At 47.8% G+C, this 25643-nt stretch overlaps 1 protein-coding gene across 1 annotated transcript; it reads right to left on the bottom strand.

The window, feature by feature from the left end:
* Positions 1–826: 826 nt before the first annotated feature.
* On the bottom strand, positions 827–16865 carry LOC134738518 (uncharacterized). The gene is made up of 2 exons (XM_063654133.1): positions 16053–16865; positions 827–1973 (listed from the first exon to the last, which is right to left on the bottom strand). The coding sequence occupies exons 1-2, from the start codon at positions 16176–16178 to the stop codon at positions 1596–1598; spliced, it is 504 nt and encodes a 167-aa protein (XP_063510203.1). The 5' UTR covers positions 16179–16865; the 3' UTR covers positions 827–1595.
* Between the last annotated feature and the right edge of the window lie 8778 nt (positions 16866–25643).

Genomic DNA, 25643 nt, shown 5'->3' with positions numbered 1-25643 from the left:
GTAATCCCAGCTACTCAGAAGGCTGAGGCAGGAGGGTCACTTGAACCCGGGAGGTGGAAGTTGCAGTGAGCTGAGATCGCACCATTGCACTCCAGCCTGGACAACAAGAGCGAAACTCCGTCTCGGGAAAAAAAAAAAAAAACTGACGATAACACCGAGTGCTGGTGAGGATGTGGAGCCACTGGTGGAAATGCAAAACAGTGCAGCCTCACTGGAAAACAGCTGGGCAGTTTCTTTAAAAAGTTAAACATTCACTTACCATATGACCCAGCAAACTCACCTGTATTTACCTAAGAGATATGAAAACATATGTCCACAGAAAAACACTAATGTTTATAGTAGTTTCATTCATAATCACTGCAAACTGGAAACAACCCAAATGTCTTTCATTTGTGACTGGATAAACAAAAATTCATACAGTGAAGTAGCACTCGGCTATAAAAAGTAATTATTGATACACACAAGACCAAGGCTGGATTTCAAATGCATGACTGTAAGCCGAGTGAAAGACACCAGCATTAGGCCGGGCATGGTGGCTCATGCCTGTAATCCCAGCACTTTTGGAGGCCGAGGTGGGTCAAAAGTTCAAGACCAGCCTGGTCAATGTGGTGAAACCCCATCTCTACTAAATGTACAAAAATTAGGCGGGCATGGTGGCGGCGCCTGTAATCCCAGCTACTCAGGAGGCTGAGGAAGGAGAATCGCTTGAACCCTGGAGGCAGAGGTTGCAGTGAGCCGAGATTGTGCCATTGCACTCCAGCCTAGGCAAAAAGAGCGAAACTTCGTCCCACCCCCCAACCAACTCCCCCAAAAAAAGACACCAGCATTAAAGGTTATAAACAGCATGATTTTATATATGACATTCTGGAAGAGGCAGTGTTGTACAGACAGAAAGCAAATCCATGGTTGCCAGGGGTTGGAGTGGGAAGAGGTGTTGGATACAAAAGAGCATAAGGGAATTGAGGAGGGATGAGGAAATTGTTTTATATTTTGATTGTGTTGGAGATTACAACTTTATACATTTGTCAAAACTCATAGAACTAAAAAAAAAAAAAACCTCAGAACTGTATATCAAAAAGGGTGAATTTTACTGAATGCAAATAATATTTTTTAAAGAAAAAAACAAGATTTGATTACAATACAAGTGATAATCCCAAAGAGAAGAAGAAGAAATGATCAGTGCAGGTTGGGAAGGCTTCCTGGAGGTGACGGTCCCTAAGCTGAGCCTAGTAAAAGGACAAGAGTTTATCAGTTGAGGCCAGGCACAGTGGTTCACGCCTGTAATTCCAGCACTTTGGTAGGCCAAGGCGGGGGATCACTTGAGGTCAGGAGTTCAAGAACAGCCTGGCCAACGTGGTGAAACCCCGTCTCTACTAAAAATACAAAAATTAGCCGGGCATGTTGGCAGACACCTGTAACTCCAGGTACTTGGGAGGCTAAGGCACAAGAATCTCTTGAACCCAGGAAGCAGAAGCTGCAGTGAGCCGAGATCGGGTCACTGCATTCCAGTGTGGGTGATAGATCGAGACTCAGACTCAAAAAAAAAAAAAAAAAAAAGAGTTTATCAGTTGAATGGGGTGGAGAGGAGCAGGAAACTAGGCAATGGGAACAGCATGAGTGACATCCACTCTGGGGAAGGACTCAGCTGTGCACGAGTGACTAGCAAGGAAAGCAGGGCTCACCAAGTGTCCCTTGACCTTGACACTTGCTAAGGCATTTGGACTTCCTCCTGGGGATAATGGGGAGATACTGAAAGCCTTAGAGCAGAAGAATGACCTGGACAGACTTCTGGTTTGGAAAAGTTCTTCTGTGGGCTGTAGGGAGGTGGGAGAAGGGAACCAGGCTGGAAGCAGGTTGAAGTCAAGACCAATTGAAGTCATTCTTCCCTGTGATTGTACCTTCTTGGCTGAGACATCTGTCACTCCATGAACAATAACTGAACACTTGCTGTGTTCCAGGGAATGTTCTAGAAGCTGAGGATACAAGAATGGACAAGAGTGAAAAAAAAGACAAAATACCAATGGCTCTTCCATTCTACTGAAGACAGACGGTAAACAAGGAAACACACAAACAAGATAATTTCCAGTGGGGTGAGCACTTTAGCAGAGCAGATGAATATAATGGGGGAGGAAGGGCTGGGTTTGCATGTGGTGGTCACAAAGGCTTCTTGAAGGAGGGTGACCTGAGGAGGAGGAGGAGGAGGAGGAGGCACTGGTTAAGTAAGGGCCTGGAAAATGAACTTCTCAGGCAGTGGGCTCAGCAAGTACAGTGGGCTCAGCAAATACAACTTCTCAGGCAGTGGGCCTTCCAAAGTGCTGGGATTGCTTTTGAGGGTTACAAAATGGTGCAGAGCTTGAGGGCAGGATTGGGGGCACAGCCAGGTGCCCCCCTGTGTCTCCAACCCTGCAGAGGAGAAACAGAGTGGCTTCCCCTAGGAGCGGCTGTGTTTCCCTCCTATGCCTCCCCCATGTTTTGGTGAATAACAGTTTATGGCCCCACTTGGAGAGAAAGGCCTGAGTCCCTGTAGGTAGCTTTCCTCTTGGCTCTAAAGGTCACAGCTGTTGCCATCATAAACAGTGCCCATGTTGACAAAATCACACCAGCTCCAGAAGACAGGACACAGAGATGGGAGACAGGAGACAGAAGAGGTAGGACACACCTGGGAAGGCTAAGCCTCATTTACAATGTTAAAAAACAAAAAGTAAAAAAATACCCAAGTAAGCAAACACACATCAGTGTCTCGTGACTCACAGCAAATGCCTGCATCTGTTACCCGGGTCCCCCGTCAACAGAGTTAGCTCCCTGTGGGGGCCCCCAGGACCCTTTCCTAGTATGTAACCCACCTTGGCTACACAGTAGCTGTCCACAGGGGACATTCCTTCATAGACTGGGCTTTTGCATTGGGTCTGAAGTTAGCTGTCAACCAGCCATCCAGACCACCATTGAGAAGGGGCCAAAATGTCATTGAAAACATGCATTAGTTTCCCAGAGCTGCTGTAACAAACACCATAACTCTCCGTTGTGGCAGCTAAAAGTCTGAGACCCCGGGGGTCAGCAGGGTTGGTTTCTTCATCATTTATTATTTATTTATATATTTATTTATTTATTTATTGAGACAGAGTCTCACTCTGTCACCCAGGCTGGAGGGCACTAGCACCATCTCAGCTCACAGCAACCACTGCTTCTCGGGTCCAAGCGATTCTCCTGCCTCAGCCTCCTGGGTAGCTGGGATTACAGGTGCCCATCATGACGCCCAGCTAATTTTTGTATTTTATGTAGAAAGAGGGTTTCATCATCTTGCCCAGGATGGTCTCGAACTCCTGATCTCAAGTGTTCTGCCCTCCTGGGCCTCCCAAAGTGCTGGAATTACAGGCATGAGCCACCACGCCTGGCCAGCATGGTTGGTTTCTTCCAGAGGCTCTGGGGGAGATGGTCCCATGCCTCTCTCCAAGCTTTGGGTGGTTGCTGGGAATCCTTTGTGTGCTCTGGTTTGTAGATGCCTCTCCCCATCGTCTGCCTCAGTTGTCACATGGTGCTCTCCCTGTATGTCCCTGTGTTGTCTTCATATCATCTTCCCTCTGTGCATGTCTCTGTGTCCAAATGTCCCTCTTCTTATGACACACCAGTCATTGATTTATTTTTTATTTTTATTTTTGGGGTGGACAGTGTCTCATCTCACTCTGTCACCCAGGCTGGAGTGCAGTGGGGTGATCACGGTTCACTGCAGCCTTCACCTCTAGGCTCAACCAATGCTCCCACCTCAGCCTCCCGAGTAGCTGGGACCACAGGTGCACACTACTACGCCCGGCTAATTTTTTATATTTTTTGTAGAGTCAGGGTCTCACCATGTTGTCCAGGCTGGTCTTGAACTTCTGAGCTCAAGTGATCTGCCCACTTTGGCCTCCCAAAGTACTGGGATTACAGGATTGAACCACCACGCCCAGCCTCATCAATTTAGGATGTAACCTAATGCAGTATGACCGCATCTTAACTTGATTACATTTGCAAAGACCCTCTTTCCAAATACAGCTATGTTCTGAGGTTCCAGGTGGACATAAATTTGGGGGACACTGTTCAACCTGTTCTGCAAGGTAATAAAAAAGATGGAGAAAATTAGGCTTGCCAAAGGCCTCTGACACAGCTGGGATGGCCAGTGTTCAGCCTGCGGCTGAAAGACAACTGCATGGGCTGGAGGATGAGACCTGCACGGGGCATGCTTGCCCAGTGATCAGTGTGGCAAAAGTGTCTTTGAGGAGAGTGAATCTATTCAGACGCCAGCCGTGGGCAATTGCACTTTCCAAAGACACATCCCCTGATTCTTCCTCCATCCCACATGCTCTTCCACACTGTGACATTGACATTCGTCCATGGAGAGATGGGGTCCGGGTTTTCTTCCCTTGAACCTGCCAGATCTTTGTAACTTTTCACTTTTTATTATTTATTTATTTATTTTGAGACAGGATCTCACTCTGTCCTCCAGGCTGGAGTACAGTGGCTCAATTAATCACAGCTCACTCTAGCCTCGACCTCCTGGGCTCCAGCAATCCTCCCACTCAGCCTCCTGAGTAGCTAGGGATACAGGCTCGCACCATCACACCTGGCTAATTTTTTAAATTTTTTGTAGAAACGGGGTCTCACCATGTTGCCCAGGCTGGTCTCGAACTCCTGGGCTTAAGCAATCCTCCTGCCTCAGCCTCCCAAAGTGCTGGGATTACAGGCTTGAACCACTGCACCCAGCCTCAGAACTTCGTAACTATTTTTTGTTTGTTTTTGTTTTTGTTTTTCGAGACAGTCTCTCTCTGTCCCCCAGGCTGGAGTGCAGTGGCACAGTCTTGGCTCACTGAAACCTCCGCCTCCTGGGTTTAAGCGATTCTCATGCCTCAAGCCTCCCGAGTAGCTGAGATTACAAGTGCCTGCCACCACGCCCAGCTAATTTTTCTATATTTAGTAGAGATGGGGTTTCACCATATTGGACAGGCTGCTCTCGAACTGCAGACCTCTGGTGATCCGCCCACCTCAGCCTCCCAAAGTGCTGGGATTTACAGGCATGAGCCACCACACCCGGCCCTCTTTGTAACTTTTTATAGCTGCCTCAATAGAATGTAGCAAAAGAGACAACGTGTGACAGCTTCTGCCTGGCTTGAGGCACATAACTTAGGAGCCCCAAGATGACGTTAGAAGACCGGCTACCCTGACCTCACCATGCTGGAGAGGTGCCCAGGGAGCCCCACCTGTAAAGCTCACCTCTGCTCACGTCTTCCCAGCCCAGGCACAGGCCGTGAGAGTGAGGACACCTTGGAGATGGCCCCAGCCCAAGTTGGCATCCACCTGCAGCTGGACGAGAGACCCTGCAGAGAGCTGGAACTTCCCAGCCACTCCCAAACACCCAACCCACAGAAACCATGAGAAAATCTGAGTTATTGTTGCTTTAGGCCACTACATTTTAGAGTCATCTTTTATGCAGCAATGGATGACTGATACGGGCAGATTATTTTGCTGAGTGGAGCTTGCAAATCTGGGCTACAGCAGAATCATCTGGGGCAGTGGAGGAGAGGCTGGGTTCTCCCATCTAGAACTTTCCTTCTTTGCCTTCTGTAAGGCCTCTTCTTCAGTCTCCTCTAAATCAAATCTGAGCAAGCAAGTATTTTTATCTTTTGTATTTTATTTTATTTTTTGTTGATTTAATTGTTTTTAAGAGACAGGGTCTCACTCTGTTGCCCAGGCTAGAGTACAGTGGCATGATCATAGCTCACTGCAGCCTCAAACTCCTGGGCTTAAGGGATCCTCCTGCCTCAGTCTCCTGAGTAGCTGGGACTACAGGCATGTGCTACCATTCCCGCTAATTAAAAATTTGTTTGTAGAGGTGAGGTTTCACTATGTTGCTTAGGCTGATCTTAAACTCCTGGCCTCAAGTGATCCTCCTGCCTTGCCCACCCAAACCTTGGGATTGGCAAGTATTTTTAATGCTTATTTGAAGGGGCTCTGCCTGATCAGCCATTCTTGGGGACTTGGGGGGGAAATTGCAGTGGAGTATTCTTTTGCCCAGGCTGTTCCCATTGTCAGGAAGTCCCTGGCCTGCCTTTTCACTCTCCCCTCAACCTAATGATTCTGTTTCATCTATAGGACTCTGTTCCTTATGTTAAAGGAAAATACAGACAATTTTATATACTTTGTGTTTTTTGAGATGGAGTCTCACTCTATCGCCCAGGCTGGAGTGCAGTGATGCAATCTTGGCTCACTGTAACCTCCACCTACCAGGATCAAGCGATTCTCACGCCTCAGCCTCCCCAGTACCTGGGACTACAGGAGCATGCCATCACACCAGGCTAATTTTTGTGTTTTTAGTAGAGACAGGGTTTTCCTATGTTGGCCAGGCTGGTCTTGAACTCCTGACCTCAGGTGATCCACCCACCTTGGCCTCCCAAAGTACTGGGATTACAGGCATGAGCCACCATGCCCAGACCATTTTGTTTAACAGTTGACAGTCTCTTTTTAAAAAAAAATAGCAACATATGTATGCATTTGCCATTACTTTGAAATGCATTAAAATTAACATGCATTAATAATTGGAAAGAGGCCTAGACAGATGTGATAAAGCAAACAGAGTAAACGTTCAGGGGTCGTGCACGGTGGCTCAGGCCTGTAATCCCAGCACTTTGGGAGGACGAGGTGCGCAGATCACCTGAGGTCAGGAGTTCGAGACCAGCCTAGCCAACATATAGTGAAACCCCATCTCTGCTAAAAAATACAAAAAGTAGCAGGGCGTGGTGGTGCATGCCTGTAGTCCCAACTACTTGGGAAACTGAGGCAGGAGAATCGCTTGAACCCAGGAGGCAGAGGTTAGAGTGAGGCGAGATCACACCACCACACTCCAGCCTGGGTGACAGAACAAGACTCCATGTCTTAAAAAAAAAAAAGAGTAAATGTGCAGGGTGAAACCATAGGTAGTGGCTAGATGGATGCTTGCTATACAACCCTTTTTACTTTTCTGTATGTTTTAAAATTTTTGTAATAAAAGATTGGAAAAATGAGAAGAGCAAACAACTACATAGCAAATACAATGAGCTAGATATGGTTCTAAGCCTTACGTCTGTTAACTCATCCCATCCTCAGCCCAACCCATGAGGGGTGTTTTATTGTGTTCCCCATTTTACAAAGGAGGAAACTGGGGCATAATGAAGTTCAAGCCATGGTCAAGTTTGAAAGGCTAGCCGAGGGAAACAGATGTGACTCTAACCCAGGCAGTCAGCTCCCAGGCTGCTGCCCAAGCTTAACCATTACAACACGCCACCTCTCACCCGTGTACCGTGTTATAATCAGAAGAATTATACTTTCTTAATTACAATACACTTACATTTAAGCATTATCATTATTATTATTATTTTAAAGACAGGGTCTGGCCCTGTTGCCCAGGCTGGATTGTAGTGGCTTCATCATAGCTCACTGCATCCTTGAACTCCTGGGTTTAAGAGATCCTCCTGCCTCAGCCTTCTGAGTAGCTAGGACTACAGGTACGCACAACCACACCCAGCTAACTTTAAAAACATTTTTGTAGCTGGGCGCAAGTGGCTCATGCCTGTAAGGCCAGCAGTTTGGGAGGCTAAGGTGGGAGGATCACTTGAGCCCAGGAGTTTGAGACCAGCCTGGGCAACATAGTGAAACCTTGTTACTACAAAAAATACAAAAATTAGCCAGGTGTGGTAGTGCACACTTATAGTCCCAGCTACTGAGGAGTAGGAGAATCACCTGAGCCCAGGAAGTCGAAGTTACCGTGAGCTGAGATCACGCCAGTGCACTCTAGCCTGGGTGACAGAGTGAAACCCTGTCTCAAAAAAACAAACAAAAATTTTAAGCCAGGGATCCCACTATATTGCACAGGCTGGCCTTGAGCTCCTAGCTAGAGGTGAGCCTCCTGCCTTAGCCTACCTAAGTGCTGGGATTATAGGTACATGCCACCATGCTCAGCTAATTATTATTACTATTTTTTGTTTGGTAAAGATGGGGTCTCACTATGTTGCCCAGGCTCGTCTTGAACTCCTGGCCTCAAGTGATCCTCCCACCTTAGCCTCCCAAAGTGTTGGGATTATAGGCATGTGCCATTGTGCCCAGCCCATATAAGTATTATGTAGTGGGCTCTGCCATTCTTTTTGGGTGCCCAGCAAAATTTGCCCTCCTATGTTTGACTGCCTCCCCATATGAGGCCACACCTAGCCAAAGAAAAAGCCAGATCTTGTTTTCCCACACTCCCTTGCAGCTTGGGTAGGAATGCTCAGCTCTGCCCCATAGTCAGACGTACCAGCATCAGGCTTGTGTTCAAAAGCCACCAACAAGAGAAGCAGGTGTCAGAGGGTACATACCTGGCAAAGGTAGTGGCAGAAACATCTGGTATCTGGAGGGAGAGAACCAAAGGGTGCAGTACCCTGAGCCCAGTAGAACCAGCCATGCTCTGTGCCCAGTCCTGGCAGTGGGCACTGCTCTACTCGAGCAATCCCACCTGTGGTTGTGCTTTGTTTCTGGCTGTGAAGACTCCAGACCTGGATCTCTGACCTCCTGGAGACTCTCCGAGCCACCTAATATCCTTTAATAAATTCCTCCTTCTTCCTAATACTAGAATGAATTTCTGCTATGCCTCCTACAACTGATAGATACATTGTATTCTTTTTTTTTTTTTTTTTTTGAGACGGAGTCTTGCTCTGTTTCCCAGGCTAGAGTGCAGTGGCCGTTCTCCTGCCTCAGCCTCCCCAGCAGCTGGGACTACAGGCATATGCCACCACACCCGGCTAATTTTTCATATTTTTAGTAGAGACAGGGTTTCACTGTGTTAGCCAGGATGGTCTCGATCTCCTGACCTTGTGATCTGCCCGCCTCGGCCTCCCAAAGTGCTGGGATTACAGGTGTGAGCCACCGTGCCCGGCCTACATTGTATTCTTAGCTATAGAAAGAAAACGCTGCAGAGCTACAAGACTGGAAAGGAGCTACTGACAAGTACTCAATGGAATGGGTAACATACAATTTAAGGGAAATTTGACAAGTATATGTCCATATGTTTAAGCTATAAGCTATCCTTGGAAGATCATCTAGAAAGCAGCAACAGTAGCAATCCCTAGGAGGAGTTTGGATGACAGGGGCTCCAGGTACTGGGGCTTTCAAGACAGATCAGACTTGAAAGAAACTTTGGAGGAAGTAGGATACAGTGGCAGACACACTGAAAGAGCCAGGCTTTGCAGTGGACCTATTCAGGTTGAAAATGCAGCTTTCCTGCTTGGGAGACTCATTGAATCTCTGATTTTAGACCTTTAGAATTCTGCAGCAGTGCAGATATTACCTTATCAAAAAATAAATAACATAAGTAAATTTATTTAAAAGGGAAATAAAAAAGATTAAATATTAATCGTAGTGGTCTCTGGGCGGTTCTTTTTCCATCTCTTTATACATTTTTGCCTTTTTCAAATATCTTAGCCTGAGGATGTATGCTTTAAAAACCAAAAACAAAACAAAACAATGAGAAGGAACTGGAGCCTACAGAATGGGAAAGAATATTTGCAAATCAAGTATCTGATAAAGGACTAGTATCTAGAGTCTATAAAGAACTCTTACAACTCAATAATGAAAAGACAACCCAATTAACAATGGGTAAAGAATCCAAATGGACATTTCTTCAAAGAAAATATACAAATGGCTGATAATAACATGTAAAGATACTATCTGGGAAATGTAAATTAAAACCATAATGACGTATCACTTCACACCTGCTAGAATGGCTAAATTTAAAAAGATGGACAATAGCCCAGTGCGGTGGCTCACACCTGTAATCCCAGCACTTTGGGAGGCCGAGGCAGGTGGATCACCTGAGGTCAGGAGTTCGAGACCAGCCTGGCCAACATGGTGAAACGCTGTCTCTACTAAAAATATAAAAATTAGCTGGGCATGGTGGTGTGCACCTGTAATCCCAGCTACTCGGGAGGCTGAGGCAGGAGAATCGCTTGAACCTGGGAAGCAAAGGTTGCAGTGAGCCGAGATTGTGCCACTGCACTCCAGCCTGGGTGACAGAACAAGTCTCTGTCTCGGAAAAAAAAAAAAAAGATGGACAATAACAAGTATTGGTGAGGATATGGAGAAACTGGAACCTTCCTACTCTGCTGATAGGAGTAGTAAATGTTGCAGCTGCTGTGGAAAATGGTTTGGCAGTTCCTCAAAAGGTCAAATGCAGAGCTACTGTATGACTCAGCAAGGCCATTCCTAGGTAAATACCAAAAAGAAATGAAAGCTCATCCACACAAACACTTACACAGAAATGTTAATAGCAGCATTATTTATAATAGCCAAAAGGGAGGCAACCCAAATGTCCATCAACTGATGAATGAATGAACCAAATGTGATCTATCCATAAAATGGAATATTACTCAGCAATAAAAAGAAATGATTTACTGATCCATGCTACAAAATGAATAAACATTGAAAATGCAATGCTAAGTGAGCCTGGGCACGAGGGTTCACACCTCTAATCCCAGCACTTTGGGAGGCCCAGGCAGGCAGATCGCTTGAGCCCAGGAGTTTGAAATCAGCCCGAGTAACATGACGAAACCCCATCTCTGCAAAATAATACAAAAGTCTAGCCAGGCCTGGTGGTGTGCGCCTGTGGTCCCAGTTACTCAGGAGGCTGAAGTGGGAGGATCGCTTGAGCCCATGAGGTGGAAGCTGCAGAGAGCTGAGATCACACCACTGCACTCCAGCCTGGGTGACAGATCGAGACAGTGTCTCAAAAAACAAAACAAAACAAAACAGCAACAATAACAACAGCACATGATGCTAAGTGAAAGAAGCCAGACACAAAAGGCCACATATTATATGATTCTATGTACATGAAATGTCCGGAATAGGCAAATCCACAGAGACAGAAAGTAGATGAGTAATTGAAGGGGTGGGGGAAGGGGGTATAGGAGTGACGGCCTAATGGGTATTGGGTTTCTGTTTGGGGTGAAGAAAAGGTTCAAAAATTGATTGTGGTGATGATGTCAGTGCTCTGTGAATACACTAAAAGCCATCGAATCATGCTTTAAATGGGTGAATTGCATGATATATGAATTATATCTCAATAAAGCTCTTTTCTAAATGTAAAAAATGGAAAGTGCTGGAGGAAAATGTGAAACAACAGGTTTTTTTTCTTTTTTCTTTTCTTTTTTCTCTCTTTTTTTTGAGACAGAGTCTCGCTCTGTCACCCAGGCTGGAGTGCAGTGGCGCTATCTCGGCTCTTCTGCAACCTCTGCCTCCTAGATTCAAGCGATTCTCCTGCCTCAGCCTCCCAAGTAGCTGGGATTACAGCCACCTGCCACCGCGCCCGGCTAATGTTTATATTTTTAGTAGAGACGGGGTTTCACCATCTTGGCCAGGCTGGTCACTAAACAGCTTTTTTTCTGAGACTTTTACTCTTTTGTTTTTTTGTTTGTTTGGGGGTTTTGTGTGTTTTGTTTCCAGGGCCTAGCAGAAAATTGGAGCCCAGAAAATGGGTGGGTGGATGGATGAATGGATGAATGATTGGATAATGAGATGATCGAACGATCGGATGGGTGGATGAGTGGGTAGATGGAATTTCCAATGTGGTCCCTCCTAGAGCTTCCTTTTTCGTTTGACTCACCCAAAAGTAAAAGAGATGCAACTACTCCAAAATGATTCTCTTTTCAAAACTCTTCATTCCAGCAGCGTCTGAGCTCAGGCAAACAACCACTCACCAAGATACAGAGTCACTGCACTTCCTACCACATTTCCTCTCCTTTGCCCAAAGTAGCAGCAAGTAGGAACCACTGGAATCCCATACACAATTTCTAAAAACAGGCATAGAGGCGCGGTGTGTGTGTTCCAGGCCTGTGCCCCAGGCTGTGGGGCTTTCAAGACAGATCAGACTCGGAACAAACTGCTGAAGAAGCAGAATAAGGCGGCAAGTTCACTGAAGAGCCAGGCTTTGCAGTAGACACATCTAGGTTCAAACGCAGCTTTGCTGTTTGGGCAACTCACTGTCTCTCTGGGCTTTCAGCTCCTTATCTGGAAAACAGCGCCAATAACACCCGCCTCACGAAGTCCACGCCTCTTCAACACCAGTATTAATGATGGGTTAGCTTGGGACCTGATACCTCTCACTTAGCTTCCTTCTTTCCCCCACCACCTCTGTGCCTGGCCTCCCCTGTCCTGAGACACTGTATGGTGTGGTCACCTTCATAAGCTCTGGTTTCAGATGACCTGGATTGAGTACAGGCTTGGCTCCTCCACTGTGTGACCTTGGGCAAGATACTTAACCTCTCTGTGCCTCCGTTTCCTATCTGTAAAATGGGGTTAATAATAATAGCTGCTGTATAAGATATAAGTTTGTTCTGAGGATTAAAGGAGATAAATCTTACAGATCGCTGAGATCAGTGACTGGCATATACTATGCACTCTGTGAATACTGACAATAATAGCCCAGCATAGCAGCATACTCCTACAGGAAGCCCTATCTGAAAGGCGATAGGGGGCAGTGGCCACTTGCCAGTTGGCCTTGCAGGGGAAATGTGGCCCATCCATTGGGCCTCCCCGACGGTTCCTGGGCTTAGCAGCCCTATTTGATCCCGTGGAATAACGACAATTGCACTACCCTGCTTTATGGCCATCCTCTCTGTGGCTTTGAACAGGAAGCCGTCTTTCCTCCCAGACACGCTGGTGCCTTTCCTGGTCTCCATGGAAACAGGCCAGGCTTGGTGCTGCTGACTGGCCTGGAGTCAGGGTTTGGTTGAGGACAGATTGGAGGCCACATGCTTACCCGGCGGCACCAGGGAAAGGACCGTCTTCTAGATGGACTCGTGGAATGTTCTTTTCCTGACGCCTGGAGCTTGAGTGAGGGGTACCCTCAGAACTTCTGCAGAGATAGTTTCAGAAGCTGATGTTAAAGGAACAGGCTGAGGCTGGGTGCAGTGGCTCACGCCTGTAGTCCCAGCACTTTGGGAGGCCGAGGCAGGCGGATCACTTGAGGTCAGGAATTGGAGACCAGCCTGGCCAACATGGTAAAACCCCATCTCTACTAAAAATACAAAAATTAACTGCGTGTGGTGGCGGGTGCCTGTAATCCCAGCTACTCGGGAGGCTGAGGCACGAGAATCACTTGAACCCAAGAGGCAGAGGTTACAGTGAGCCAAGATCACACCACTCCACTCCAGTTTGGGCGACAGAGGGAAACTCTGTCTCAAAAAAGAAAAGAAGCTGACGTTAAAGAAACAGGCTGAGGCCAGGTTTGGTGGTTCACGCTTGTAATCCCAGCACTTTGGGAGGCCGAGGAGGGCAGATCACTAGAGCTCAGAAGTTTGAGACCAGCCTGGGCAACATAGTGACACCTCATCTCTACCAAAAAAAAAAACAATAACAATACAAAAATTAGCCAGGCACGGTGGTGCATGCCTGTAGCCCCAGCTACTTGGGAGACTGAGGTGGGAGGATCACTTGAGCCCAGGAGGTGGAGGCTGCAGTGAGCCACGATGACGCCACCGTACTCCAGCCTGGGTGACAGAGTGAGGCCTTGTCTCAAAAAATATGTATATAAATAAAAATAAAAAATAAAGGAACAGGCTTGGGGTGGTTTCCCATTGTCAGCCACCTCTCAGCTCAGCTGGGCTGCTCTTCCCTGCTTGCTAAGACTGAACCCATCTTTTATCTCATCTGATGCCTACCACAATAGCAGAGGAAGTGGGGATTTCCAGACCCATTTGACAGATCAGGCAATGGGGGCTCAGAAAGGGTAAGCAATTTGCCTAAGGACACACAGCTGCTTCTTCCTCTTCCAATGTTCCCTCACTTTGCACCATTCCCTTTTTGATGACCTTTGTGGGAATCACTGCTTCTGATCCAGAATCAGAGCATTCTTTAAAATAAAAGATAATAATGATAACTAAAGTTTGAATACCTACAATGTAGCAGGCATTTCCTACACATTATTCCATTTAATCTTTATAGCATATTTTATTAAATATCCCACAGCAGTTATTGGTGTCCCTTTTGGGGATCCCTCCCACACATACTTCAGACAGGCCTTTGACATTGCTGGGGAGACACGTGAGGTTCCTACTAGTGAGCTCTGCCACGGGACCCCAGAGTCATTCATTCACTAAAGCAGGTATTGAACACCTACACCTTACCAGGTCCTTGACAAACTGTGAGGTGCTGTGCACTGCTTTGTGAATTTCCAAGTGGATCACCACCCAGCTTGGTACAAGGTAAAGGCAAAAGGAAATGGAAAGGAGATGGGAAAGGAGGGGAATGAGGTGTGGAAGGGTGGAAATGAGGTGAGGAGGGGAGGGAATGAGGTGGGGAGGAGACGGAAGGAGGTGGGGAGGGGAGGGAAGGAGGTGGGGAGGGGAGGGAAGGAGGTGGGGAGGGGAGGGAAGGAGGTGGGGGAGGGGAGGGAAGGAGGTGGGGGAGGGGAGGGAAGGAGGTGGGGGAGGGGAGGGAAGGAGGTGGGGGAGGGGAGGGAAGGAGGCGGGGAGGGGAGGGAAGGAGGCGGGGAGGGGTGGGAAGGAGCCGGGGAGGGGAGGGAAGGAGGCGGGGAGGGGAGGGAAGGAGGCGGGGAGGGGAGGGAAGGAAGTGATGGGGGAAGAGGTGGGGAGGGGAGGGAAGGAGGTGGGAAGGGGAGGGAAGGAGGTGGGGAGGGGAGGGAAGGAGGCGGGGAGGGGAGGGAAGGAGGCGGGGAGGGGAGGGAAGGAGGTGGGGAGGGGAGGGAAGGAGGTGGGGAGGGGAGGGAAGGAGGTGGGGAGGGGTAGAGAAGTGCAGAGATTCCCCGGGAAGCTTCTCCATCCCCTCTCAACTCAGGTGGAGGTAGAGATGGAGATGGAGGCAGTAAACCTAGAAGTGGGTCCCTAGAACCTGTGTCACTGGGTCAACCCTGAGGGATAGTTACCAAGGAGCGAAGTCCTTTCAGGCCTGGCCTGGACCCTCCTCCAAGAATCTTCTCCCCGGGGGTGGGCCTGTGATGGCGGCCAGGCCGGGCAAGAGAAGACACAGGGCAGCGCCTCACACAGGCTCAGCCTCCACCCAAGTGGGACTGTCTAGCCCCACCATGGAGCCCTGGCTGTTGGCCCAGGGATGGGGGACTCTCACCTCCGCAGCCACTTCCCACTCCCCAGGCCCTCTCCAAGCCCTCCAGCCACTTCTCCTGGAGATAAAACGGCCAAGCTCCCTTCATCTTTTCCCCATTCTACAGTCACGGCTGTGGCGTCTGCATTAGTGGCTGTGGCATCGGTCACCTCCTGGTTCCCTCATCCCCTCCCAAAAGCCAGCACTGCTGGGTACAGTGGCTCATGCCTGTAATCCCAGTATTTGGGAGGCCAAGGCAGGCAGATCACTTGAGGTCAGGAGTTTGAGCCCAGCCTGGCCAACGTGGTGAAACCCTTCTCTACTGAAAATACAAAAATTAGCTGGGCATGGTAATGTGCACCTGTAATCCCAGCTACTAATGAGACTGAGACTGCAGAATTGCTTGAACCTGGGAGGTGGAGGCTGCAGTGAGCCAAGATACCATTACTGCACTCCAGCTTGGGCAACAGAGTGAGACTCCATCTCAAAAAAAAAAAAAAAAAAAAAAAAAAAAAAAAAAATTGAATTAAATTAAATTAAATTAAATTGTTAAAATGGTAAATTTCATATTATGTATATTTAACCAGAAAAAAAAAAAAAAAAAAACCTGCCAGGACTTTAACACAATGCTGAACTCAGCATAACCCACCAATGACCAATGTGAATGTTTTACCAAATTGGTTCAATGGGGCTGTGAGTGGGAAAACTAAAGCTCATGCTGTGTGGACCTGAGCTTGGTCGTACCTGCCACAGGGGGGAAGCCAGGCTGAGATGGCAGGGAGAGGCAGGGCCGAGGGGGTGTGGAAGGGTGCGAGGCCGGGAGCAGAGCTGAGCTGCCACTGGCCGTCCTCAGCAGAAGCTGATGGGGCACCCTGGACAGCTCAGACCGAGCCACAGGCACTGGCTAATAGTAGCTTATACTATTATTAAGCACTTGCTGTGTACCAGGAATTTCTACAGACCTTCGAAGTACCATGGTTGGTCTCCACTACACAGATGAGGACACCGAGGCCCAAAGGAGAAAAGCAGCCTGCCCAAAGCCCCGAGTTGACAGGTGGCAGTGCGAGGCCTGCAGCCACGTCTTTCATAGCTGTCCTCTCCCTGCTGGCAGCTCTGCCCCCAGCAGCCACTCACTGGGGAGGTGCCCAGTGCTAGGCTGGAGCTTCCGGCACTGGGCCTCACTTCCCTGGGCATCCTGAGGGCCCTGGCTGTGCAAGGAGAAGGCCTCGGTCTACAGTCACGTCCTTCATGGAAGTTGCTGAAAGCAGATGCAGCCCAGGCCAAGCCTCAGGGTCAGTGATTCTGTTCTGCCTAGGGAGGGGTAGCTAAGGGGACCACCTCTCCCAGCCCCTCCTTTGGGGGCTCACAGAGACCTCTGGGGAAGAGCTGATGGAAGTTGAAGTGGACTCTTGCTCTCCTGCCCTCAGCGGAGGGGCTGAGCCACTCTGAGAGGGTTTCGGAGGCCTGCTCCGCCCCCAGCTGCTATTAGCGCTGCCACGGCCAGCCGCCTCCGCCCTAGGAAAAAGAGGAAGTGGTCAGAAGCCAGCAAGAGAGAGCCTTAAAAGAGGACATGTCCCAACCCTCACAGTCCCCTCCCTGTCAGGCGAAGTGGAGGAGCTGGCCGGGTACTTCTCAGAGCTGGCTGGGCGCTTCTTGGAACCTTCCACCTGGGGAGGCTGGAACCTGCTTTCACCCCACAATGATATTCTAAAAACACCCTAGAATTCTGAGTGCCTCCAGGCTTCCAGCATCAGGGAACTCTGAGACGCAGTGTTGGGGAACAGTGGAAACTCCCAGCTCAGTACCCAGCACTCAGCAGGCTCAAAGTTCATGTGTGACAGAGGGGGCCTACATCACAATGAAGAGTTGCAGGTTCAAATCCTAGCCCTTTTATATATATTATATACATATATTATATAATTTTTATATTTATTTTTTGAGATAGACTCTTGCTTTGTTGGCCAGGCTGGAGTGCAGCGGCACAATCTCGGCTCACTGCAACCTCCGCCTCCCAGGCTCAAGCAAATCTCCCACCTCAGCCTCCCGAGTAGCTAGGATTACAGACGCCTACCACCACACCCACCTAATGTTTATATTTTTAATAGAGACGAGATTTCACCACGTTGGCCAGGCTGGTCTTGAACTCCTGACCTCAGGTGATCCACCCACCGTGACTTCCCAAAGTGCTGGGATTACAGCTGTGAGCCACTGCACCCAGACTCTTTTACATATTTATAGGGAAAAAGTGACATTACGATCTATGAATACAATGTGGAATAATTAAAGCTAGTTAACATATCCATCACCTCAAACACTTAACTTTTTTGTGATGAGACTGTTTGAATTTACTCTCTTAGCAATTTTGAAATGTACCATACTTTATTATTAATGACATTTACCACGCCATACAATAGGTCTCAAAAAAAACCCATATTCCTCCTATCTGAGATTTTGTATGCTTTGACAACCATCTCCCCATTTCCCATCCTCCAGTCTCTGTAATCGCCATTCTACTCTCTGCTTCTATGAGTTTGACTGTTTTAGATTCCACGTGTAAGTGAGAACATGTGATACTTGTCTTTCTGGGCCTGGCTTATTTCACTTAGCATAATGTTCTCCACCTTTATCCATGCTGTCGCAATTGACAGAATTTCCTTGGCCATCAATCTCTAGTTCCAGGCTGGAGGCAGTGGCTCACGCCTGTAATCCCAGCACTATGGGAGGCTGAGGCAGGTGGATCACCTGAGGTCAGGAGTTTGAGACCAGCCTGGCCAACATAGTGAAACCCCATCTCTACTAAAAATACTAAAATTAGCTGGGCATGGTGGAACACACCTGTAATACCAGCTACTGAGGAGGCTGAGGCAGGAGAATCACTTGAACCCTGGAGGTGGAGGTTGCAGTGAGCCAAGATTGCACTACTGTACTCCAGTCTGGACAACAAGAGTGAAACTCTGTCTCAAAAAAAAAAAAAGCCGGGCGCGGTGGCTCATGCCTGTAATCCCAGTACTTTGGGAGGCTGATGCGGGTGGATGATGAGGTCAGGAGATCAAGACCATCCTGGCTAACACGGTGAAACCCCATCTCTACTAAAAATACAAAAAATTAGCCAGTCGTAGTGGCAGGCGCCTGTAGTCCCAGCTACTCGGGAGGCTGAGGCAGGAGAATGGCGTGAACCCAGGAGGCGGAGCTCGCAGTGAGCCGAGATCGCGCCACTGCACTCCAGCCTGGGCGACAGAGTGAGACTCTATCTAAAAAAAATAAAAATAAAAATAAATAAAAATCTCCAGTCCCCATTCTGCTTTTTAAATGCTGAATAGTAGTCCATTGTAAATATGTGGCATATTTTCTTTATGCATTAATCTGTTGATGGACACTTAGGTTGATTCCATAACTCAGCTATTATGAATGATGCTGCAATGAACCTGACAGTGCAGACATCTTTCAACAAACTGATTTCAGATTTTTTGGGTAAATATCCAGAAGTGGGATTGCTGTGCTGGATTTTTTATTATTATTATTTTTTTTAGACAGAGTCTCACTCCATCACCACCCAGGCTGGAGTGCAGTGGTACGATCTCAGCTCACTGCAATCTTCCCCTCCCAGGTTCAAGGGATTCTTCTGTCTCAACTTCCTGAGTAGCTAAGATTACAGATGCCTGCCACCATGTCCAGCTAATTTTTTGTTGTTGTTGTTGTATTTTTAGTAGAGATGGAATTTCACCATGTTGGCCAAGCTGCTCTCGAACTCCTGGCCTGAGATGATCTGCCCGCCTCATCCTCCCAAAGTGCTGGGATTACAGGCATGAGCCACCACGCCCAGCCGAATTGCTGGATCTTATACTTTGTTTTCTATGTTTGCTAAAACATATATACCTCTATGTGTTTTTAACTTTTTTTTTTTCACAATGGGATCATATTATTCTACTGCTGTTTTTACTTAACAGTATATTGCAGATCTCTTTCTAGGTCAGCAGCAAATCCAGCCAGCTTTCTTTTTCTCAACCATGGCACTTTGCATTCCACGGCGCAGATGGATTACAGTTAAGTGAAGCAGCTGCCCATTGATGGACATCTCAGCTCTTTCTAGGTTTGTGTCTTTGCTTCATAAGCAATGCATCTTTGGACATGTATCCTTGAACACTGGGGTGAGTATATCCACAGGGAAAGACAAATCATTTGCTGTGTAAATGCTGGACACATACCAAAACAATTTTGACAGAAACACCAAATTGCCCTCCAAGTACTTCATTGCTTGAATTGGTAACACTCATCTATTTCTTTAAATTTATTTAATGAAGGCCAGGCACAGTGGCTCACGCCTTCATTCCAGCAGTTTGGGAGGCCAAGGCGGATGGATCACTTGAGGTCAGGAGTTCGAGATGAGCCTGGCCAACATGGTAAAACCTCATCTCTACTAAAAATACACAGAATTAGCTGGGCTTGCTGGCAGGCGCCTGCAATCCCAGCTACTCGGTAGGCTGAGGCAGGAGAATTGCTTGAACCCAGGAGGCAGAGGTTGCAAGGAGCCAAGATCACACCACTGCACTCCGGCCTGGATGACAGAGTGAATGAGACTCCATCGCAAAAAAATAAAAAAGAAAATATAATTTATTTAATGAAAAAGTTTAGTTTGTTTAAGGCATATAATTTGACAAAAATCAATCAAGCGATTTTTAAACATCTGCATCTTCAGGGATTATAGAGATGTTAAAAAGCAACCCAGATGGGTTCAGAGAACAGGATCTTTGGCTGAGTTAGCTCCTACCCTCCCAAATAAACCACCCAACCAGTAGTGTGAGAACATGTAAATCAAACCCTGGTTTGGCTGCCTGGCATCCTAGACTGCTGTTTCCTGACTGAGGGGCCCCCTTGTGAAAGTCGCAGTGGAAAGGAGCTTTAGTGAGCACCACAGCCTGGAAGTAAACCGCACCCTCATCTTCCACTCTGAGCTCTCTCCTGCCACCCCCCGCCACAGGCCTCAGTGCCTGGAGAGGTCCCCTGCAGAAGGGAAGGAGCCAGGTACAGTCATAGTCAAGACTGTTTCAATCCCAGCTCTGCCAGCATCTCACCGAGCCTCTCTGAGCCTCAATCTTCCTCACCTGTCAAATGTGCCAGATAAAACCTAACTGGTTCACAGGGTTGTAATGAGGATAAGATGTGGAAACAGATATGAAAGTCACTGGCTTTCCTTCCTTCTGTTTTGGGTTTACTGTCAAGTCTACAAATGGGGAATAGGAGATCCAAGTCTGGGGTTTTCTGGCCACAAGTGCTTTCCCAGAAACAGTCTTCTTTGAAGTTATTTTTTTGCCATTTGAATAGTTTATACAGGCACATGGTATGCCATTCAAAGGGTCTAAAAGGGTAAGTGCAAGAAGTCCCTGTTTACCCCTAATGTCCCCTCCCCGAAACCAGTTCTCCTCCCCGAGGCATCCTTAGTCACCTCTTTCTTGTGTCTCCTTTCAGACTCAGTCTTTGAGCATTTCCACAAAAATGCAGCATTCTGCATACTCTGTTCTGCACCTTTCTTTTTTCATTTTTTTTATTTTTTAAGTTTGAGACAAAGTCTCACTCTGTCGCCCAGGCTAGGGCACTGTGGCACCATCTCGACTTACTGCAACTTCCACCTTCCAGGTTCAAGCAATTCTCATGCCTCAGCCTCCTGAGTAGCTGGGATTATACGCATGTGCCACCACGCCCAGCTAAATTTTGTACTTTTAGTGGAGACGGAGTTTCACCATGTTGTCCATGCTGTCTCAAACTACTGGCCTCAGCCGGGTGCGGTGGCACGGGCTTGTAATCCCAGCACTTTGGGAGGTCGAGGTGGGTGGATCATCTGAGGTCAGGAGTTTGAGACCAGCCTGACCAATATGGGGACACCCTGTTTCTACTAAAAATACAAAAATTAGCTGGGTGTGCTTGCAGGTGCCTGTAATCCCAGCTACTTGGGAGGCCGAGGCAGGAGAGTCACTTGAACCTGGGAGGCAGAGGTTGCAGTGACCCAAGATCACACCACTGCACTCCAGCCTGGGTGACAGAGCGAGATTCCATCTCAGAAAAAAAAAAAAAAAGGAAAGAAAAAAAGTCATTCATTTAACAGTCATGTCTCTAGTCTACTGTAATCTAAAACAGTCCGCCGGTCCATATTGTCTTTTATGACATTGACAGTTTTGAGTGTCCAGGCATTTTGTAGATCTCTCTTAACTTGAATTTCTGTTTGTTTCCTCATAATAGATTTAGGTTAAACATTCTTTTTGCAAGAATATTATATAGGTGATGTTGCACCTCATTATTTTAAATGGCTGCATGGTATTCCAGTATATGGATACATCACAATTGATGTAACTCATCCTCTATTCACAGATGTCTAGATGACTTCCAATCATTTATTTAAAAAACAATACTACCATTATTAATATTATTATTATTATTATTATTATTTCAGACAGAGTCTTCCTCTGTTGCCCAGGCTGGAGTGCAGTGGCACAATCTCACCTCACTGCAACCTCCACCTCCCGAGTTCAAGGAATTCTTGTGCCTCAGCATCCCGTGTAGCTGGGACTACAGGCACCCACCATCACGCCAGGCTAATTTCTGTATTTTTAGTAAAGATGGGGTTTCAACATGTTGGCCAGGCTGGTCTCAAACACCTAACCTAAAGTGATCCACCCGCCTCAGCCTCCCAAAGTGCTGGGATTACAGGTGTGAGCCACGGCACCCAGTCCCATTAATATTCTTAAACTTTTGTCATTTTGAAAATGTTGGAGTATGTCTGCAAGAGAAATTCCTAGAGGGAGAATCACTGAAGCTGCACATATATGCCTTTGTAATTTTGAAAGCTATTGCCAAATTACCCTTTATAGAGGACAAACCCATTAATACTATCACTAGTACTGTTTGAGAATGCTTGACCCAGAAGCTTGTCATATGCTTTTAACTTTCATCTCACTGTGTCCTGGCTAGCAAGGTGGTTGTTGTACCTTTGCTGAATCCCATATGTGACAAGATTTCCTTACCTTTTTGCCTATGAATTTTGGCTGGAATTTAATGAAATTATAACTCCCAAAATATGACAAAGTCCCCTGTGCTCTCCTGGAGCAGAATTCATACTCCTGGTTACAAAGCACATCTGTTTGCTTTGTAGGCTCCGCTGATTCCAAGAGAAGAGAGCAATGAAGGTGTGTCAGGCACTGTACCAGTTACCTGATTGATGTTATCAAGCCTGAAAAGTGGGAATTATTAATATGCCCACTTTACAGATGCTTGGGAGGTTAAACTGCCTGTTAAGTCAAGTTCGAGTGAGAAATAATCAATTCAGACATGAATGGCATCACAGAAGTGTATATTGCTCTTATTCTCTGCCTCCTTGGGTGTTGGGGTTGGAGAGTGACAAAACCAAATCCTACACTTAAATTCAAAATCCAAAAGTTGTTCATCCCCTCCCGGCTCTGCGGTGAGAGCCCCGCGGTTCCCACCCCTGGCTCTTGGACTACGTGAAAACGACCCTCCCCAGAAGGCACCATTGTGGGGGCTCACCCTGCCCCGGCGGCCGTTTCGACTACATTTCCCAGAATGCAATGCGTTCACTGCTGCGGCCATGCTTCCGTTTCCGCCCCAGATGCTTTCTGGGAGTTGGGGTCTCCACCTGTGCTGGGGGCGAAAACTCAAGCACTCAGGGCACCCTGCCAGTGGCGGCGGCGGCCCCCTACGTGTCACAAGTAGATGAAGTTATAAACCAGGAAGCACTGGGGAGGGCTGAAAGCGTTTCTACCTCCCTTTATCCAGCAGGCCGGCCCTGTTTGTGCCACAGTGCCCTGAGCAGCCATGGGCTGGTCCTGTCTGACTTTGGGGTTAATAGAGGTTCCATTCGACTTTGGCATCCTCTTGCCTGTTGAGTTTTCTAGGGGCCATGAAATGTCTCCCCTGGTTCTGTGACATCATGTTGTCCCCAGAAGTGCACCCTTGTTCTTCCTCCTTAGACACTTGGTCACTTCTAAAGAAAAAGGAAGGACGCACCTTTGAATGGGCTAGTCTCGCCCCTACAGAGAGTCAGGTCGTTCGTTGTATGACAGCCAGGAGGCTCAGGAATAACGTCTGGCGGCTGAACTCGGCCTCTGAATGGATAGCTGAAAGCAGAGGCTCCCAACTGGGACTTTGTTTAAACATACATGCCCATGCCCCTCCAGATCTGCTGAATCAGCCTGGGCCAAGCTCCCCACTGACCCTAATGTCAGCCAAGGTCAGAACCTGAGATTTACAGGGAAAATGCAAAACTTTGGCATTCTAGACTTAACCTACTTTTTCTTATAGAAGCTACCAGACTGCCCACCTTGAAAACAGTAAATGCGCATAATTTATCTCTGTATCCCCAGGAGCCAACCACATGCAGCCCACAATAGGGAGCAGACTTGGGGTTGACATCCAGCTGGTAATTACCAAATGGCCTGCGGTCTGTGGCCAGTGGCCATTAGTTAGTCAGGGTCCATGTTATCTTGGTTGTTAAATATGTTGAATGTAACCCTGAGTTATAGTCACTGATGTTTGGATGAAACTGAGCAAAATTCAACTTGGGAGAGGCAGAGGATGGTCAAACATGAAGATTTTCAGTGACAACCCTAAAGGATATTGCAACTTACAGAAAAGAGAGGTTCCTGTGGCCACAGGTCATCCAAGAAGGCTTCCGGCAACTCTGCTTACCTCTCATGGGTCAGCAGTAGGTCATATGCCCTTCCCGGCCAATCAGTGGGAAGGAGGCTAGGAATGCCACTGCTGGCTTAGACCAATCAAGATTGAATCTTGGGCTGGGTTACCCAACACAACCTTTTCTAGTTCAGCCCTGCAGTGACCTGGATGCAAAACCCAGCCCCGTTGCTGGAGGTCATTTACAACCAGCACTTAATCATCTTATATTCTTTGCTGAATGTTTATGGAATCAACAGGAAAAAGGTTCCACTGCATAACATTCTTTTTAAAGTCCGGGGTTGGAGTTAAGATGAGACACTTTGACTCCAGAAAAACCGACCCTTCTTCCTTTCCCCTTCCTTCCTGCAGCATCCAGCCTGTTGGCCCCCTTTTTCACCTCTCCAGATGCTCTAAAAAATTCCAATTCCTGAGCTGGGAGCAGTAGCTCACGCCTGTAATCCCAGCACTTTGGGAGGCTGAGGCGGAAGAGTTGTTTGAGCCCAGGAGTTCAAGATCAGCCTGGGCAGCATAGTGAGACCTTGTCTGTACAAAAAAATTAGCTGGGTATGGTGACCCATGTCTGTAGACCCAGCTACTCAAGAGGCTGAGGTAGGAGATCACTTGAGCCCAGGAGGTCAAGGCTGCAGAGAGCCATGGTCTGGGTGACAGAGCACGACTGTCTTAAAAAAAAACAAACTTGCCTCCTTATCATCCCCACCAGCTTCACCATCATGACTGCTATTTATGGAGTGCCAAAAGATTTGGAATTTTTTTGGCTACAGGTGAGAAGAAAAGTCACCTCAATCTGTTTTAATCAAAAAGGGAAGTTGGGGGACCAGGCGCAGTGGCTCACGCCTGTAATCCCAGTACTTTGGGAGGCCGAGGCGGGCAGATCATGAGGTCAGGAGATCGAGACCATCCTGGCTAATATGGTGAAAGCCTGTCTCTACCAAAAATACAAAAACTAGCCAGGCATGGTGGCGGGCACCTGTAATCCCAGCTACTTGGGAGGCTGAGGCAGGAGAATGGCGTGAACCTGGGAGGCAGAGCTGACAATGAGCCAAGATCACACCACTGCACACAGCCTGGGTGACAGAGTGAGACTCCGTCTCAAAAAAATAAAAATAAAAAAAATTTTTAAAAAGGGAAGTTGGCTGGGCACGGTGGCTCACGCCTGTAATCCCAGCACTTTGGGAGGCCAAGGCAGGTGGATCACGAGGTCAGGAGTTTGAGACCACCCTGGCCAACATAGTGAAACCCTGTCTCTACTAAAAATACAAAAAATTAGCTGGGTGCAGTGGCGGATGCCTGTAATCCCAGCTACTTGGGAGGCTGAGGCAGGAGAATTACTTGAACCCGGGAGGCAGAGGTTGCAGTGAGCCAAGATCGCACCAATGCACTCCAGCCTGGATAACAGTGCAAGACTCTGTCTTTAAAAAAAAAAGAAAGAAAAAGAAAAAAAAAGAGGTTATCCCCTCACGTAACTGAAAACCCAGGGCCACAGTCACAGCTGGATGAAGGGGCTCCAACACTGTCACTGGGACTTAGTCTCTCTTCATCTCGCCACTCTCCCTCCCTTGGGGTGGGCCTCACCTCCAGGCAGGCTGTCTCCCACAAGAGCCCTGCATAGCTGCAGCTTTCCTTTCTCCCAGCTTCACATCCACAAGAGAGAGGATCTCCTAACCCACCAGTTCCAATAAAAGCCCTAAGCCCGGTTCTCATCAGCTCAGGGTGCATGAGGTGCCCATTCCTGAGCCCAACCTCACCCCATTCACTCCACTCTGGCCCCTCTGGCCTCTGGCTCCGGGGATGTCCCTCACTCCCCTCCAGCCTCCTGGCTTTTGACCACGCAGGTCGCTCTGCCTGGGCTC

The sequence above is a fragment of the Pongo pygmaeus genome, chromosome 18 (assembly GCF_028885625.2).
Source record: "Pongo pygmaeus isolate AG05252 chromosome 18, NHGRI_mPonPyg2-v2.0_pri, whole genome shotgun sequence".
Taxonomy (NCBI): domain Eukaryota; kingdom Metazoa; phylum Chordata; class Mammalia; order Primates; family Hominidae; genus Pongo; species Pongo pygmaeus.
This window is presented reverse-complemented; position numbering and strand designations above follow the sequence as displayed.

Excerpts from the sequence above, each read along its gene's own strand:
- LOC134738518 (XM_063654133.1), bottom strand. The coding sequence starts at position 16,178 with ATGAAAGACGTGGCTGCAGGCCTCGCACTGCCACCTGTCAACTCGGGG. Across the intron at positions 1,974-16,052 it reads CCAACCATGGTACTTCGAAG|CTTCTAGAACATTCCCTGGA; the intron begins GTCTGTAGAAAT and ends TTGTATCCTCAG.